The 19996-nt window shown below is 40.9% G+C and overlaps 1 protein-coding gene across 5 annotated transcripts in view; it reads right to left on the bottom strand.

Annotated features, from left to right (window-relative positions):
• Window positions 1-19996, bottom strand: part of ADGRB3 (adhesion G protein-coupled receptor B3) — a 621597-nt gene that overhangs the window by 322727 nt on the left and 278874 nt on the right. For all 5 annotated transcript variants that reach the window (XM_073336359.2, XM_073336357.2, XM_073336356.2 and 2 more), the window contains 2 exons: window positions 8563-8664; window positions 8028-8134 (listed from right to left, as the gene is read on the bottom strand). In XM_073336359.2, the coding sequence (XP_073192460.1) occupies window positions 8028-8134; window positions 8563-8664 (209 nt within the window). The remainder of the gene's footprint in view (window positions 1-8027; window positions 8135-8562; window positions 8665-19996) is intronic.

Genomic DNA, 19996 nt, shown 5'->3' with positions numbered 1-19996 from the left:
AGAAAACCTGACCTATGAGGAAAGGTTAAAAAAGCTGGTTATGTTTAGTTTTGAAAAAAGAAGACTGAAGAGGGACCCGATAACAGTCTTCAAATATGATAAAGAGGATGGTGATCAATTGTTCTCCATATTCATTGAAGGTAAGACAAGAAGCAATAAATTTACTCATTAGCAAGGGAGATTTAGGTTAGGTATTAGGGAAAATATCTAATTATAAGGACAGTTAAGCATTGGAATAGGAAGCTTTTAAGAACAGGTTAGATGATCCCTGTCAGGGATGGTGTTGGCATTTTTGGTTCTGCCTCAGCATATGGGGCTGGTTTAGATGATCTCTCAAGGTCCCTTTCAGCCTTAGATTAATCACTTGAAACTAATCAGTTATTTCTTATGTGAATCTTTGCTCCCAGACTCCCAAGAGTTAACCGTTTTTCTAACTTCATCTCCTCTTTAGAATAAGAGCCTGATTTTCATGTATACATGCTTGATTCAGGAGATTAATTACCCAAGTTGGCACAAAATACTAGTGTTTGGCATCTAAATGCCTAAATATGAAATTTTAGTCATCTAAATTTGAAAATTGGGCTCCATTCATTCTTTAAGTTAGATTTAGAAAATAAGAAGCAACAATGGAGAGATTTTCAGATATTTCTGATGACATTCAGAAAGCAAGACATATTGATTATGTGCTTTCCTAGACATCACTATTTATTGCATTTTCAGCACCATATACACATCTTATGCAGTCTTTGAATGGCCAAGAGCCACTTCAAGGAATTTCACTTTAGGTGCACAAGTTATTCTATCTTTGACGTGCAGCAGTGACATGTTATCAAAACTATCTTGTCTTTTCCAAAAGCTATGTTTGCTCTGGAGAAGGATTTTTAATGTTCCCCATGGACAAATCATCTGAGCTAGTGATGAATTCATGGTAACTCCCCTTTTCTAAGTCTTTGAGAGGTTGGTGGTGGACCAGCTCCCATTGGAATTCAATAACCCTTAGTTTTCAGGACCCCAAATCAGTCAGGTTTCAAAGTTGGAGTCAGTGCTAGTTTTGGTGTCTGATCATTTTCTTAGGGGTACAGGTAGAGGTCAAATGTTGATTCTTTTAGATCAGTGAGCATCATTGGTCATAGTAGCGTCACCCATTCCTTCCAGAAAGCTCCCATAGGGTTATGATGAGTAATTGCTATTCCATCCCAAACCATTCTACTCTTGTCGTACATGTTCTATTTCATTTACAGGTGCTGTTTAATGTGGCTACCATCTGTAGAGTTGGTCAGGGTATCAAAAGTACTTCTTCTCCATTTCCTCATCCCAGCACCTGCATTTAAGCTGTTGGTCCCAGAGGCAGTCTAGTCTGTCCAGTTGTGATGCAAAGAACAATTCTCTGTCACGGCATTTCACTGATTGTAGGTGGTGGGACTGCCTTTCAAAATTACTCTCCTGGCTGCTAATCCTGATTCTGATTCTGGTCCTTGAGGGAATCTGATCCATTAATTGTAGAGATTTCTGAAGCATATGTCCTTGATTTTTCAGGAAACATTTTGTATCTTCTTTATCTAAATGATAAGAAGCACCCATAAACCAGTGCAGAAGGTCAAACCTATAACTTCCAGGCCAGATCCAGCCCACTTAATGTATTTATGTGTACTGCACGACATATTCAGAATGTAAGGTTTCACTTAAAAAAAAAGAAGTTTCTAGACTTCACGGTTGGTGAAGAACATCTAATATGAACTGAGTGCAACTGAGGAAGTGTAACCTTCCTGAGTCAGTGGACAGTGGAAACAAGGAATCAGAGAAGTGAACTGTCTGACACGCAGCTGATGTCATTAGAGTTCCTGCACTTATGCCCAGTGATGACACTTCAGTGTCATCATTAACAATTTCATGGTTGATTGTTTTAGAGGCTAGACTGTGGTAAAGGGAGCAACTCAACTGGAAGATGCAACAAGGAAGGAAATGCAGTGAGAACAGAGGAAGCACACTAAGACTGAGAAGAGGGAGAAAAAGAGAATGAAGGATGGTGAAGCAATAATTCAGTATGAATAAAACTAAAAATAAATGGCAACTAAAATGTAGTTATTACATAAAAAATATATTCTACCCCTGGTCTTTTCTGTAAACTTTCATTGATATCAGTGAATGTTTTGATGTGCATTGACAGTAGTATCTAGCTCTCAATATCTCATGGTAGAGGGGTCTGCAATGTAGAAGACAAAACACATAACAAGATCCAATGGCTGGAAGCTGAAGCTAGATAAATTCAGACTAGGAATAAGGTGCACATTTTTAGCAGTGAGGGTAATTAACCACTGAAACAAGTTATCTAGAGATGTGATGCATTCTCCATCATATGAAGATCAAAACTGGATATCTTACTAAGAAATATGCTGTAGTTCTATTTATAACCAGTGTTATGAAGGAGTTCAGACTAGATAATCAAAATGGTCCCTTTCTGGCCTTAAAAATCTACAATTCAATTAATACCCTTGTCCACAAACCATAATGAAAACTAGAATTTGGCCCTCTTTACTGAATGAGCTTGTGGCAAGAATAATGAGTAACTTTTATACCATTATATAAAATAATTAATGCATAATAATAATGCAACTCCTTGAAATGAAAAGAATGACACACCCTTGATTTTGAACTCTGACATACCACAAGCTAGAAGTCAGATGGCAGTTTGGTGGCCTCCCACAGCTGAAACACATGTATTTGCCATGTCTTTTGCTTCAAAGTCATGCGTGCCATGACAAACAGCAATTCCTATTAATTCAATTTGGAATTTCTCATTGTGACAGTAAAGGAGTTAATTGGTATTTAGATATTTAGAAAATATTTTCAACTACTGTGAATTAATATTTCAATGTTTTGTGTGGGAATCTTGGTTTTACATTAGCATAAATATATATCAGAAGATACTAATCTAAATTAACAATATATTGATAATTTCAGATGAAGTAACAAATGCATCTATTTTTAGATGCATGTGTTTCTAGACTCCAATGATGTAATAACAAAATACATGTAAAACATGCTCAGAAAAATAATTGATTGAACTGTGGACCATATGATTGCAGAGTGTAAAGAATAGCATTTATCTTTTTACATATTCAAAGTATTGAGTCGTACTAAAATTAATCCTCATTAAGCTCTGAAAGTATTATCAGGAGAGCTGACCAAATAATTTCCCAAAAGTTTATTTGATAGATTTTGGCATCTTTTTGTCCCTTAAATTATTCAGTGAATGATTTTTCACATTATTCAACCAGCTGTCTAAGATGGTCAAACATTATTTGTTGAAGTGATCTGATGATTGTTTTGTGCCAAGTGTTGGATAAGTTATTCATGAATAACTGGTTCCATTATTCAGCCAGCTCTAATTATTATCCCCACTTTACAAATGCTGAAAACAGACACAGACAGGTTATGAAAATCCTAAAGACTGGCTGGAAGATGGCATGCACCAGACAAATGTTTCTAACAGGAAGGTATAAGAGATGTTGGTGGCACGCTTAGGTGGGGACACTGCTTATCTTACACCCTCCTGTTAGCTGGTTTTCCTGTAATCTCTTTCAATACCCTCAGCCTGGGAGGTATAAGGCTTCTGGAGCTGTGGAGTGGTGAATCCACTGCCAATCCCCACACCAGATCCCAAACTGTTTCTCTAAACTGCCATGGGGAGAGGCACCATACAGAACAGGGAATGCAGAGTTAGAGAGAGAATAGCCCCACTCCCCCGCAACCCATGGAAGTTCGGCTTTATTTAGACTTTCTTCATTCTAAGTGAGGGGAAGAGGAACAATGGTCCAGTAATTAGGGCTGTAGCTTTGGACTTTGGAGACCAGAGATCAATTCCTGCATAACCTTGGGTCACACTTAGTCTGTGTCTCAGTTCCCCACCTGTAAAATGGGGATAATAGCACTCCCCTACCTCTCAAAGGTATTGTGAGGATAAATTAAAGACTTTGAGGTACTTAGATACTACAATAATGGGGGCTATATAAGTACCTTAGATAGATATAGCAGTAGATAGGCCTAGACTGTACCATTCTCCTATGAACATGCCTCCTTTCTTCTACCACATTCTGAACACTGTGCACTCCTAATGTGTGTTGGGGCAGAACAGCATTTTTGCTCTGATGTGTGCAGGGCCAGTAATTCTGCCTGGTCCTTCTGTAAGCCATGTACGGTGAGGAGAGCTCTTCATTGTACACTGTGTAAGGGCTGGACACAGACTGTTTCTATTTAAAGAAACACCCCACCTTGAGCAGAGCCAGCACAGGTACATCTACACAAGGAATCACATCACCCGGCTCAAATGTAGATGTAGCCATCGTGTGTGTGAAGTATTGTTCACATACTACCTTTAAATTACAATAACTCTACTTCAGGAATGTCATTTATTTCAGAACTGTATAACTTCTTATTTTGTACATTTAGGACCTGATTTTTTTTAAAGGGATTCAGCTGAGTTTCAGATTTTGAGGATGCAGTTCATAGCACCTGAGTGTGTAATGACCTGATCGCTGCTGCTCTCGTTTGTAAAGGAATATGACTGGTAAGATAAGCATGCTAAAATATTTCATAAATGCTTTTGTAAATGTACATGTGTATTATAGCAATGCTGTCCGTCAGAATTTACCTTACAAAACCCTGATTTCAGGGATACCAACCCTAACGTGTACCAGGGAGAGAGGACAATCCAAGAGGATGGACTGGATGACCTTATAGGGCTTTCCATCTCTCTCTTCTATGATTCCTTAGCACTTGTTCCTTAACACTTCTGCGATTCCTTGTACTCTGAGCAGCACCATGGAGTCTGACAGGCTGACAATTTCTTTTTAAAGTAAGTGTAAGAGAAATCCATTTGTCTCCTTTAATTTGCATGTGTACCAACTAGAGTAAAAATTAGTGCTCAGATAAGATGCTTTTTAGATGTGTGTGTAACTTAAAAGAAGATTGAGTTATTTTCAAATGTTCTTTGCCAAAACATTATTTCACAACATGGACTAATCTTTTCTAATATTTTGAAAAAGGAAATTTATAAAAGAATCTATATAAATCTGTTCTGGGGGATGTAATGTTTAACAATGACACCTTTTTGCTAAGAGGGATTTTCTGGGACTCCATAAACTATCAGGGCCTCTTCTTAGCCAGATAAGTCACACTGTTGAAAAATCATGTGAATCCTGGTAATCCTCTCATGCATGTCCCATGGTTCCCCCCTGAAAGGACAGCTGAGTTCTCCCACAAGAACTCATCCCAGCACAAAGAATCATGGGTTACGGTCCTACACACACACATGTGAGTGCAGAAACAGAGAGGACACTGTAACAGGAGCGTGGCTTTGCTGTGGGAATGCTCACACTCAGACTAGGATAACCCAGATGCTGAGGCCTAGGTGCCAATCACCTGGGTTAACTGCCCAGTGTAGAAACACCCTTAGTCTAAAAGTGCCAGATCTAGTTCATGTATACCTGATAAAATTTCTTTAACCCTTTCAGTATTTCATATGAAACACTTCAACTTCTGTACATATCGCTGAATGCAACATTCTGGTTTTTTTTTTTCTGGCTATTCTATTTGCCTTTGCTCCAAAATGATAGGTTCAGTGAATTCTGTCAGGCCGTGGATGATTTAACAACTATTGAATTTTGAAAGGCTAACAATCCCATCAGATAGTCCATAGTCTGATGCACTGAATTCTTCAGGTGTGGAATGTGCCTATGCCATCACAGCAATAATGCAGACTTTTAAACAAAACAAAGCAATATACTTAAAACTCCAAGAGTAAAGTCCTGGTCCCAATGAAGTCAATTGCAAAACTTCTAATGCCTACAGTGGAGCCAGGATTTCACCTCAAAGTCAGAACTAATATGAAAATTCTGAATAATTTAGATTTTTCTGATCTGAATTATTTCCATGGCAAGAGATATTTGTAACACAATATACCACTGTGAATGTTATTAAAAATTGGAAATGTATCACCCTCAGTTGTTACATAAATAGTATTTATAGTATTTCCCATTTCAAGAAGAGGCAATATATAAGTATTAGCTGTCCATTTGTAATGGAAATCACCGTAAAGTGTGTCTAAACTGCAACAAAGTAATAGAAAAAGAGCAAAGAAACCAATGCATTTGCAGCACATTATTTATCTACTGAGAAGTTACTAAGAAGATGTTTTATACAAAAAGATACATGATTAAATCATAGCCCTTAGCTACGGCACTGCAGTAGGCATGATGCAGAGCCACCTCACCCCAGAGAGACATTCTGCCTTAAAGGGAAGCTTCCCAGTTGTGCAAGAGGAGGATGTAATCTCTGACATCACTTTAAGGGGCACAACACAGCTGGTACTTGGAGGGGTGAGGCATGTCTCCACCTACTCTGTGCCCTTCCCCACCACTTTTCCATTGAGGTGCACCCAGATGAAAGCAACTAAGTACCATCTCTTCTGCTCCTTCAAGCACAAAGGCTGTGATTCTGGGCAGCAATCCTGAGGGCATGGAAGGAAGGGACCAGAGGTTTCTTACTCCATTGTGCCACCTTGCTATATCTCAAATGTGTGCTGCAACGCAAGGACTAGCTATAATCAAGCCCATAATTTTTGTTTCTTTCTGAAAGGTCTCCAGAAGTTGTCCCCAAAATACAGTTTGCATCATTTTTAATATACTGCAAGATCCTGTCTCTAGTACTTTGATACTGTATTTATTGAGGCTGATATAGTACTCATTTGCAGTAGGTTTGCACTAATTAGCACATAATATATTGATATTAATTGGCAGATTATTTTTAAGTATACAGAAACTACATTCCATTTTTTAAAAACTTTAAAAATACCTAATGGCAAATAATTAGAAGCCATATTGTTTGTTTTGCTCTCCTGAATGAAAGGTAGAGGGATACTGCAACTCCCAGCCAGGTGCATGCAGAAGAGAGGAGGTCTTGTCTAGCACAAGAGCTTTCTCCTTGTCTGAGTTTAAAAATAATGCTTTTGTTGGATAATTCTGAAACTGCATCCCTTGTCTCAATTAAGTTGGAATCTGATGAAACAGAAAGGCAGCTCAGGGGAATTCATCACAATCTCCTCCAGGTGGGAAATCAGCTTCAGCCACCAGAGATTGTTAAGCACATTACATGAGTGTTGCGCTTGGTTGAGAGGCTGGGAAGTAGTCACATTCCATCACAAACACACAGCTGTTAGTGCCCCTCTGTTGAATGATTAATGGAGCAGCATTAATGGTGACCTTTGAAAGAGGAGTGGGAGTAATAAGGGTGTCAGGAAAATATATCTTGGGAAGAAAAAAAAAAGAGTGTCCATGAGAATCTTAAAATGGGCTCTGCCCACACTGGAATGATCTGGCAGAATCCTTAACTGGGAGAACAGAATTTAAAAAATACATTTAGGAAGACATCGTTAATATATTTATACATTATATCTTGTCAAGAAACCTTTCTACGTATGTTTGAAAAGCATATCATATTGCTCCATGGGGTTATTTATTTTGTTTGCAATCCAGTGCAGTATTTTTACCCTTCAACCGTTCTTCCTTTTATTTCACCTAAAGTGGAAGTTCAATATTTTATATCGGAAAGAGGCATCATAGTTCCTCACTTGCTAGCGTGCAATTAACAAATGTAAAATACTATAACATGATGTTAGTAGGTTGAATTCCTGTAAATCTCATTTATTCCCATCTCATTTGCTAATAAGCCTAAAATATATACCTTAATCTCCAGGACCTCGATAAAAAATTTATACAATGAACAATGGAAAAGGGAGCCTTCATCATTCTTTTCACTGCTACAGTGAGACAAAGGGTTCTTTCATTCAAACAGCAGCAGATATACAGGATCAAAATTATATACATTGGATGTAAATTATCCTTCCTCAAGTCTCCCCCACCCCTATTCCTCATCAGAAGTCTGACTGAAGGGTAAACAGTTAAATGCTTATATGGTGATGATTAGCAAAAAATAAACAGAGCAAGTACTAAAGCTGGCTTTGCACCTACTGAATGCTGCAAGTGTCTGTACTCATTTGATATGCATCTAGCAAAGCTTGGTTGTTCCCAGAAGGCCACTCCATGAACACTGAGAGAGCAGCGTCTGCTAGTGGTGCCTGTGAGTCATAAAGAACAGAGAAAATATTTATATATATATATACCTGAGAATAGTCAGAGTGAACAAAGCCTATGGAGGGTACATTCTATGTTATTTTAGAGCACACACAGAAACAATTTTATGCAAATGAGCATCAGCAGCATTCAAAGAGCAATACATGTTTCTGTAACAGATTTCCTGTGTCATATAATTGGCATTTAGGAGTTTTAATTAGAAGGCTTTATGATCTGCTTGATTTTCAGCAAAATGCCTGATACATCCTGGCAATTAATTATTACTCATTATATTATATATCTTTATATATTTCACTTTAGTATCTGGGCAACGGTTAGATGTGTTTGAATGCAAGTGGAAGGGCAGTTTTAGCAAAAAAGAAAACAATACATCTCTCTATTGTCAGCATGTAAATTTGATGTACTACTGTACCTGTGGCATTGAGAGGACATCGATTGAATGACATGTCACCAGCTGGGGTCCTTTTCCACACCATTGACATCAAATAATCTTCAGGACATATTTCATAAGGTGCTGTGATTGAAAAATGAGTATTTGAATATAGGCTTTTGTAAAATGTATACATTGCGTATCAGAAAAAATACATCCTCAGCCTTAACCCCATACTCTCCAAGAAATGCAGATTGTTGTCTTTAGGGGCTCATTTTAACATGCTTTAGCACATAAACGTAAGATCTCCTTTGATTTTTGTATAGGATCTCTCTTCCTGCTGGGCTTTCATTTCACAATCTGTTGCATTTACTCTCTCTCTCGCCTACATATATACATATGCAATATTAACTCTTTTAAAAATGTACCAGTTTCTATTTAAAACATTTCGTCTCTGTTGTAAATCATTGTGGTTAACAGGCATGAAAAATGCATAAAACTCTTTGAGGTTTTTGTGTTTGTTTGTTTTTTAACTTTAGCTGCACCCAAAGCAATTATTTTAAAGCCATTGCTGAAACATTAAATGTGATAAGCATGTCAATTGTGAAGCAGATATTCTGGAAACAAGAGAGTAGGTCACTACTTCTTTTTATATGGCTTTTATTGCAATTGTATTGTTAGCGAGGCCAATAATCTGAAGCAGAGTGGCTATAAGCCAAAATGACGTTTTCTGATTATCACAAAAAAGTTTTTAAAAGGAAAGGAAATTACTTTCACATTCCCATGGTAACAGACTCCTACTAGCAAATATGGACAAGGTAAAAGAAAACTACATTGGTAGTATTTTCACATAATCAAGACTTCTAGATTCCTTTTGGTGTTCAATATTTTTGTTAAATAGCCCAGCTTGATTGTCATGCACATTGTGTAAAGAGTTGTCACTTTGGATGGGCTATCACCAGCAGGAGAGTGAATTTGTGTGGGGGGGTGGAGGGTGAGAAAACCTGGATTTGTGCTGGAAATCACTTTAGATAAGCTATTACCAGCAGGACAGTGGGGTGGGAATAGGTATTGTTTCATATTCTCTGTGTATATATAAAGCCTGCTGCAGTTTCCACGATATGCATCTGAGGAAGTGAGCTGTAACTCACGAAAGCTTATGCTCTAATAAATTGGTTAGTCTCTAAGGTGCCACAAGTCCTCCTTTTCTTTTTGCGAATACAGACTAACACGGCTGTTACTCTGAAACCAATATTTTTGTTGTAGCTTCCCAGTTAGTGAACATTTTTTTGAATGTATTAACTCTAAAAAGTCCCCATCTTGACAGATATGTCTAACCATTTGAAGTGATGCAAAACACTAGCAGCTCAAATCATTCCAAAGTAGCAGAGAAAAATGGTGAATATTTTTTTTCTATCATTGCCTGTATTAGAGTAGAAACTATGAACCTTTGTACTAAATGCAGTATCTACTCATAATAAGAAGTCCATTCCTCAAAGCACATATTAGACAAGATAAAGGGTTAGAGAAATGAAGTATAATTGTCGGCACATTCCAGATAGGGAAGTGAGGCAAAAAGGGATTAAAGGATTCACCATGGTTATACAGGAAAACTATGGCTGAGGCAGGAACTGAACCCCAGTATCTTGAGTTTAACTCCAATTCCTTTTCCATAAGATAACCCTTTCCCTGTACTTCTACTGACAAAACTATGCAGAGTTTTGCATAAAGCAGTGAACTCTGTCTTTGTGGATGACAAATAGCTCCTTGCAGATGGCTCAGTGATACTAATATGAATCACAGCCGTTCCGAAAATTGCTTGCTAAATTTGCCTCAGCATCAGCACTCCTGAATCGTAAGTCAAGGAACGTTGATGTTGCTAGAGAAGCAAGAATATCCCTTAATGGCAAAACCCTAAGAAAGTGAGCTGTTTCACTTATCCAGAATACTAATTTGCTTCAGATAAGGCAGTCTAAAAGTGAACTCATGAGGCCAATATTCTAATGGGGGAAAGCAAGGGATGCATGATCAATGGGGAACATCTGGTAACACAAGCATGTTGAAATTACTCTCATACTTTGTCCTTGTGAAAAAAAAAGACAGTTAAGTGATGGTCTTTGGGGTCTGAAGACTGACACAGCCTACCCAGGTGCTGACTTACAACTGACTTTCTTTTTCTTCGGGTTCCTTCCCCTTTATATTGTCTACATAATGTCCATTTTGGCTTTACAAGTTTGCTCAATCTGTTTTATCCCAATTCAGTCTCCATCCAACACTCTAAAAACAGATTATATAGAATCACAGAGTGAAAGGTTGCTTGGATGCTTTGGGGGCAGAAATTCTCTCTTTATATATAGTTTAAATATGGTAAATTTGCATTAGTTTAAAATCAATTTTCCTGAGCCTTTTAGGGTTAGAAGTGTTAGTTCCCATTGAGAAGCAACAGTACAAGATAATACCATTTATATTTTTGAGGATGATTTTATGTATAGAAAAGCTGTCATGGTACTTTTGTTGATGTACATTTTGTGGGAAATTCCATATCTGGGAGTGAAGTAGTGAATATTTCTCTAGAAGGTTAGTATAAAAAAAGTGGTTGTTTGACACTGTTCAGGAGGTTAGAAAGTTATTGCATAATTCTGCAATTTATCACATGGCTCTTAAATTTATCACGTGAATTAATACCACATATGTGTAGGTGATGGGTGATAAATTACAGGGCTATGTGATAAATTATAAAGCCCTTTGATAAATTAATTGATCATACACGTTAGACCACTTCATATGCTCTCTGTTCACTAATCTATCACCTCAGGACTTACTTTCACATTCCAAACTCCTTTCCCTTCCAAATATTGAATTTTATATGTGTGTGGCCAAATGTAATTTATACATTTTATTTGAAAGAGAGTTGAAGGTAGAAAATGTGTGGAGAGCTTTCAACTATTTGGAAGTGTGCCAAGGTACTGCATTTTAAGTAGGAAGTAAAACAGACTGAGAACAGTACTGACCTATTTTGTTTCTATTTGTAGTGGCTAAGTTACGTGTGTGGGGGTGTTTTTTCACAGAATTCAAACCCTCTGCAGTGCTAGAAGCTTAGAGCTCCACTCCTCAGCTACAGCTTGGGGGAGCACAGAGCAACTCAGGATTAGGGGCTGGACAGATGGCTTTGTGCTATTTTGGTTCTCTAGTCTGAGTGCTAGTTAATTGACACTGTTTGAGGTAGCTGAGGATCACCAGGATGCTGGTCAGTAAGCCACTTGAGTATATTTGTAAATGGGGATGTCACAAAGGTCTTTTCCCATGCTCTATTAACTTCTGTTTCAGCTAATAACCCTCAACTTCTATGCATTTTCTCCTCTCTGCCTATGATTGCTGATGATACAGTATTGTATTACAGTGTGCCATCTTGGCCCCAAGATATAAACTTATTAAATTCTGACTATGAGAAGTTGGAGGCATGGTTATTCTTTAATGAGTTGATTTAAAATTAAATTAAAACAAAAACCATGGATTTGCATTCACCTCCCAGATTACAGGAACTGATTACCTCACTAATGATGAAACCAACAATGGGTAATAACATTAAGTGGGATGTCAGGTAAGTAATTTAAATACTGTAGAATCTGGCTAGCTCCTTCTCCTACTTCTAGTTTAGCAAACATGGATTATATCTAAACATTTACCATGTTGATGAGCACAGTATACAAATGAAGCAGAATGTTCTCTTCATGGTGCACTCAAAATGGGGAATAATGTACAGAACAGCTTATACTGTGTAAGTATCTACATATCTGGACACATGATGATTTATGATCATGTGACCTTTGTAGATTGTGACCTTTGTAGACTGTGCCAAACTGAAGGCGAGGAAGGGGCCAGAAGAGACTAACACAGAGCAGCTATTTGGAGAAGTTCTCACTGAATCCAGTGGACTAACTGGGACGCTGAAGACCACAGTGTCCCTCAGAGTAGCCTTGTGGGTTACATGTGGGCTTGAATTTCTATTATTCTGTTTGTGTGTGTTCTATGTTACTGTTGTAGTAATTTTTAAATATTTTTAACATGGACAATTGATACAATCATTTGCATCATTTATTGGCATAAATTAGAGAATGTGTTGTGTGTCCAGAGAAGGTAACTATCTCCTTCTAATACAAGGCAGAGACACAGGACCATAACCCAGTGTCAAGGACACCAGGATCATGGGAGCAAATTTGGCAAACCAGCTGTATTGCACATAATGCCTTTCCCTCAAACTGTTCCATTACAGGACAAATCTTGTTTCCCACATGTAATCTCAGGAAGCAGGTGGGGCACAATGGGAATCTGTGGAGATGGATAGAAAAAAATCCTTCCCTTTAGGCCACTCTGGGGCTGCTGCTTTCTTTCTCCCAGGCACTGTGGATGTTCAGCAGGTGGATATTCATAGCTGTCTCCACCCACAAAATATTTCTTGGCCCTTCTGCAGATGTTGCTTCCTGAAGCACAGCTCTGTGGCATGCAAGTGCTGCAGCTCCCCTTTTGTGGTCTCCCAAGAGCAAGCCCCACATTTCTTGGTGGCAGTTCATCTGCCTATTGGGCACTGTCCTTTAAGAGGGAGCAGGGTCCAGGGCACTAGGACTAATTACCTGCTTCCCAAGAAGACTTAAGGGAAAGCTACTGAGCCTTACAACAGGGGAGACAGCAGGTGGTTGGGAGATGCCTGAAGGCACTGAAGGAAGTAAGGAGGTGCCTGTAGGGAGGAAGGCACCAGCTGGGAAGGCCTCTGGAGGTGGCTGAACTCCAGACATAAGGTAAGCAGAAAGATAGACCCTTAGGGAGGAGGGACTGTGCCCAGCTTGGGATGGAGTTGAAAGAAATTAACTAACAAACTTTTAAAGAGAGGATACTCCCTCAGGGAGGAGGGGCTGGGCCCAGCTGAAACTGGGATGAAGACTTTGTAAGTTTGAATTTTCTTTTAAAAGACTTTGTGCAGGATTTAATAAAATGAAACCCAGAAGGGGGAATGTGTTGACTATCTGTCCCATGTGGACTTTTTAAGGGAATCTGAGTTAAGGGGAAAGTGAGGCAGGCCTCAGCAGAGCCATCTTGGCTTTCAGGTGGTGCTGCAGGACTGGCATGCCCTTTGACAGACACCCACAGAGAGGAAAGGAGGAAGAAATAGCATTTGCCTTCATATTAAGTGTCTATAACTAAAACTGATTTGCTTACAGTGAACACTGATTATGGGAGGCCAGCTTTGGGGACTACGACCCACAACAATTGTAAGTTGGGGGGGGTTTTTGCATGAAAACCGCCACCTGCATTGTTTGATCTGGGATAACTTTTAATCCTATATTTTAATAAGCCCTTCATTATAAATTTAACTAAAATGGTGACAGATTTATGTCAGTTGCATTTAGACAGTCCCAAGCATTATTTTGTTAATACCTTTCTGAAGATTACTGAATAAGAATCTATGCCGGTTGTCCCCCTGAGATGGAAGTGAGCTGTATCGTGGGCTGGCCCAATGAGCAAAATATAAATTTAAAAAGTATCATGCAAGTGAGGCTATCCATTGAATATATTAAAAGAAAAATTATGATTGGTGCTTTCTTAATACAGAATGCTATAGAAGTATATGAATGATTCTCTACAAAGTCTAATATCATCTCAGAATGTATAACAATAATTCACAATTGAAATTAAATAGTGAAAATCATTCACATACTTCTATAGCATTCAGAACCAATTCTGTCACAAACCACAAACTGTCAACATACATATTATACAGGCTTGCTCCCACTTACTCTCCAAACCTTTATTGTGTTTAGGATGAATTTGCAAACTAATGCCTTCTAGTGTGTTTACACTTTTTCCCTTTCATGAGATGTATCGGTCAGAATTTAATTAAAATGTGACAAATATTGTGCTCAGGAAATTTGCACTGCTAGTGAACCCAGCCAAAATGTTTTTTAGCTGGATTCTTGGAAAGCAATACATTCAGGGCCCAAGTCCACATTGGCACAAATGCACTCCTTTATGCTCCCTTATGCCACCAGTGTGTTGAGCTCTTGGTGTTCAAAGTATTTTGTGAAAGCAAAGTTGGATCCAGCACTGGTAGGTACTATAAGATGTGAGTCAGCCCTGTCTTTCCAGACAGAGCATTGGAACACCAAAGATTTGGTGCAGCGGGAAACAGCAGAGCCGCACAAAGCAGGAGTTTGCCTGGGATTGGTGAGTATCCGAGTGTGTGTTTGCTGAGTAAGTATCCGAGAGTGTGTTTGCTGGGAGGGCAATATGAGAGCCTGAGCGAGTGCCTGATTGGCTGGTAACCTGCAGGGGGCAGGCATTGCAGTTGTCTGTTTGTTTGTTTCAGGGAAGCCTGGCTGTTTAAAAATAGCCAGAGCTTCGCGAACCAGCTGAGCGGCGGCAAACCAGCAGAGCAGCACACAGCAGGAGTTTGACTGGGAGTTCGCCTGGAGTGAGCCCAGTGAGGCTTACATCTTGCCAACTTCTCTGAGGAAGCTCATAGTAGGAAGGTGATATGGAAGGAGGGGGTTCAGCTGTGGTGACCTGCACTGGATGTGCCATGTTTGTCTTTCTTCCACAGGACAGAAGCAACTTTGTCTGTACAAAGTGCAAGCTGGTCTCCATATTGGAAGAGAAGATTGAAGGTCTGGAGCTACAGATAACGACCCTGCGTTGCATAGGAGAATCTGCGGATTTCCTGGACAAACGTCAGGATATGCTTCTACGGGCACAAAGCTCTAAAGATTTAGAGCAGGTTGCACAGCGGAGCCAAGAGGTCAGTGAAGAAGCTTGGCAACATGTGACCTTCAGAAGAAGAAGGGGGAATGTCCGGGTTCCAGCAACGCAGACACAGGTAACTAACTGCTTTCATGTTCTCTCCACAGGAACCATTGCGGAGAGTGGACCAGATGATATGTCTGGGGGGAGAAAGCAGAAGGAGACTCCGCTGGTTGGAAGGCATGAGATGCACTGTCCTGAGATTGGGGGATCCACGACCACCACTCCCAAGAGAAGGAGGCGGGTGGTGGTGGTCAGGGACTCTCTCCTCCGGGGGACTGAGTCATCTATCTGCCGCCCTGACCGGGAAAACCGAGAAGTCTGCTGCTTGCCAGGGGCTAAGATTCGCGATGTGACGGAGAGACTGCCGAGACTCATCAAGCCCTCGGATAGCTACCCCTTCCTGCTTCTCCATGTGGGCGCCAATGATACTGCCAAGAATGATCTTGAGCGGATCACTGCGGATTACGTGGCTCTGGGAAGAAGGATAAAGGAGTTTGAGGCACAAGTGGTGTTTTCGTCCATCCTCCCCGTGGAAGGAAAAGGTCTGGGTAGGGACCGTCGAATCGTGGAAGTCAACGAATGGCTACGCAAGTGGTGTCGGAGAGAAGGCTTTGGATCCTTTGACCATGGGATGGTGTTCCATGAAGGAGGAGTGCTGGGCAGAGATGGGCTCCATCTTACAAAGAGAGGGAAGAGCATCTTTGCAAGCAGGCTGGCTAACCTAGTGAGGAGGGCTTTAAACTAGGTTCACCGGGGAAAGGAGACCAAAGCCCTGAGGTAAGTGGGAAAGCAGGATACCGGGAGGAAGCACAGGCAGGAACGTCTGTGAGGGGAGGGCTCCTGCCTCATACTGAGAATGAGGGGTGATCAGCAGGTTATCTCAAGTGCTTATATACGAATGCGCAAAGCCTTGGAAACAAGCAGGGAGAACTGGAGGTCCTGGTGATGTCAAGGAATAATGACATGATTGGAATAACAGAGACTTGGTGGGATAACTCACATGACTGGAGTACTGTCATGGATGGTTATAAACTGTTCAGGAAGGACAGGCAGGGCAGAAAAGGTGGGGGAGTAGCACTGTATGTAAGGGAGCAGTATGACTGCTCAGAGCTCCGGTACGAAACTGCAGAAAAACCTGAGTGTCTCTGGATTAAGTTTAGAAGTGTGAGCAACAAGAGTGATGTAGTGGTGGGAGTCTGCTATAGACCACCGGACCAGAGGGATGAGGTGGATGAGGCTTTCTTTCGGCAGCTCGCGGAGCTACTAGATCGCATGCCCTGGTTCTCATGGGTGACTTTAATCTTTCTGATATCTGCTGGGAGAGCAATACAGCGGTGCATAGACAATCCAGGAAGTTTTTGGAAAGCGTAGAGAACAATTTCCTGGTGCAAGTGCTAGAGGAGCCAACTAGGGGGGGAGCTTTTCTTGAACTGCTGCTCACAAACCGGGAAGAATGAGTGGGGGAAGCAAAAGTGGATGGGAATCTGGGAGGCAGTGACCATGAGTTGGTTGAGTTCAGGATCCTGACACAGGGAAGAAAGGTAAGCAGCAGGATATGGACCCTGGACTTCAGGAAAGAAGACTTCGACTCCCTCAGGGAACAGATGGGTAGGATCCCCTGGGGGACTAACATGAAGGGGAAAGGAGTCCAGGAGAGCTGGCTGTATTTCAAGGAATCCCTGTTGAGATTACAGGGACAAACCATCCCGATGAGTCGAAAGAATAGTAAATATGGCAGGCGACCAGCTTGGCTTAACAGTGAAATCCTAGCAGATCTAAAACATAAAAAAGAAGCTTACAACAAGTGGAAGGTTGGACATATGACCGGGGAAGAGTATAAAAATATTGCTCGGGCATGTAGGAATGAAATCAGGAGGGCCAAATCGCACCTGGAGCTGCAGCTAGCAAGAGATGTCAAGAGTAACAAGAAGGGTTTCTTCAGGTATATTGGCAACAAGAAGAAAGCCAAGGAAAGTGTGGGCCCCTTACTGAATGAGGGAGGCAACCTAGTGACAGAGGATGTGGAAAAAGCTAATGTACTCAATGCTTTTTTTGCCTCTGTCTTCACTAACAAGGTCAGCTCCCAGACTGCTGCACTGGGCATCACAACATGGGGAGTAGATGGCCAGCCCTCTGTGGAGAAAGAGGTGGTTAGGGACTATTTAGAAAAGCTGGACGTGCACAAGTCCATGGGGCCAGACGAGTTGCATCCGAGAGTGCTAAAGGAATTGGCGGCTGTGATTGCAGAGCCATTGGCCATTATCTTTGAAAACTCGTGGTGAACGGGGGAAGTCCCAGATGACTGGAAAAAGGCTAATGTAGTGCCAATCTTTAAAAAAGGGAAGAAGGAGTATCCTGGGAACTACAGGCCAGTCAGCCTCACCTCAGTCCCCAGAAAAATCATGGAGCAGGTCCTCAAAGAATCAATCCTGAAGCACTTACATGAGAGGAAAGTGATCAGAAACAGTCAGCATGGATTCACCAAGGGAAGGTCATGCCTGACTAATCTAATCACCTTCTATGATGAGATTACTGGTTCTGTGGATGAAGGGAAAGCAGTGGATGTATTGTTTCTTGACTTTAGCAAAGCTTTTGACACGGTCTCCCACAATATTCTTGTCAGCAAGTTAAGAAGTATGGGCTGGATGAATGCACTATAAGGTGGGTAGAAAGTTAGCTAGATTGTTGGGCTCAATGGGTAGTGATCAATGGCTCCATGTCTAGTTGGCAGCCGGTGTCAAGTGGAGTGCCCCAGGGGTCGGTCCTGGGGCCGGTTTTGTTCAATATCTTCATCAATGATCTGGAGGATGGTGTGGATTGCACCCTCAGCAAATTTGCGGATGACACTAAACTAGGAGGAGTGGTAGAGACGCTGGAGGGCAGGAATAGGATACAGAGGGACCTAGACAAATTGGAGGATTGGGCCAAAAGAAATCTGATGAGGTTCAATAAGGATAAGTGCAGGGTTCTGCACTTAGGACGGAAGAACCCAATGCACAGCTACAGACTAGGGACCGAATGGGTAGGCAGCAGTTCTGCGGAAAAGGACCTAGGGGTGACAGTGGACAAGAAGCTGGATATGAGTCAGCAGTGTGCCCTTGTTGCCAAGAAGGCCAATGGCATTTTGGGATGTATAAGTAGGGGCATAGCTAGCAGATCGAGGGACGTGATCGTTCCCCTCTATTCGACATTGGTGAGGCCTCATCTGGAGTACTGTGTCCAGTTTTGGGCCCCACACTACAAGAAGGATGTGGATAAATTGGAGAGAGTCCAGCGAAGGGCAACAAAAATGATTAGGGGTCTGGAACACATGACTTATGAGGAGAGGCTGAGGGAACTGGGATTGTTTAGTCTGCAGAAGAGAAGAATGAGGGGGGATTTGATAGCTGCTTTCAACTACTTGGGAGGTGGTTCCAGAGAGGATGTTTCTAGACTATTCTCAGTGGTAGAAGAGGACAGGACAAGGAGTAATGGTCTCAAGTTGCAGTGGGGGAGGTTTAAGTTGGATATTAGGAAAACTTTTTCACTAGGAGGGTGGTGAAACACTGGAATGCGTTACCTAGGGAGGTGGTGGAATCTCCTTCCTTAGAAGTTTTTAAGGTCAGGCTTGACAAAGCCCTTGCTGGGATGATTTAATTGGGGATTGGTCCTGCTTTGAGCAGGGGGTTGGACTAGATGACCTCCTGAGGTCCCTTCCAACCCTGATATTCTATGATTCTATGATTTCTACGCTGCCCCAAAGTAATGTTATGAAGTGAAATAAATATATAATTACTAGGACTGGCCAGTAAACAAGAATTCTGTCTTGTGAATAATTTCAAGGTTTTGAAAATTAGTTTAATTCCAATGCAAAACAAAATGGAGGTATTCCAAATGTTTTCACAAAAAAACAAAACAAAATACAAGAGCCCCACTCCCCCCCACCACAAAATAACCAACAACCCAGTGGTTAGGGCACTCACTTGACTGTGGGAGACACAAGGAGATAACTAAGGGGTGATATGAGAGAGGTCTATAAATCATGAGAGAATGTGAATGGAAAAGTATTATTTACCCTTTCAGATAATGTAAGAACCAGGGGTCATCCAATGAAATTAATAGGCAGCAGGTTTAAAACTAACATAAGGAAGTACTTCTTCACACAACACACAGTCAACCTGTGAAACTCTTTGTTAGGGGATGTTGTGAAGGCCAAAACGATAATGGGGTTCAGATAAGAATTAGAGAAATTCATGGATGATATGTCCATCAATGGCTATTAACCAAGATGGTCAGAGACACAACTCGATGCTCTGTGTGCTCCTCAATCCCTGTTTGTCAAAAGCTGGGACTGGATGACAGAGGATAATTGCTCTGTTGTGTTCATTGCCTCTGAAGCATCTGGCACCAGCCACCATCAGAAGACAGGATACTGGGCTAGATGGACCACTGATCTGACCCCATCTTATGTTTCATCCTCTAAATCAGGCAGAGCCTTAACCACCGGGCTATTGCTATTCTGGAGTGGGTGGATCTCTCTTTTTGACCAGAAATTCCATCCTGGACCCGAGAATTCTTCTCAACAATTTTTTTTTCAAAACAATTACGTTTAATAGGAAAAAAAGATTCATCATGAAATTCCCGACCAGTTCTAATAATTGCATGAGTTTTCCCAAGTGTAACTTATCTAGTAATTATTTTG

Source organism: Lepidochelys kempii, chromosome 3, assembly GCF_965140285.1.
Source record: "Lepidochelys kempii isolate rLepKem1 chromosome 3, rLepKem1.hap1, whole genome shotgun sequence".
In the NCBI taxonomy this organism is placed as follows: Eukaryota; Metazoa; Chordata; order Testudines; family Cheloniidae; genus Lepidochelys; species Lepidochelys kempii.
The sequence above is the reverse complement of the archived record's forward strand: the minus strand, read 5'-3'. Positions and strand labels throughout refer to the sequence as shown.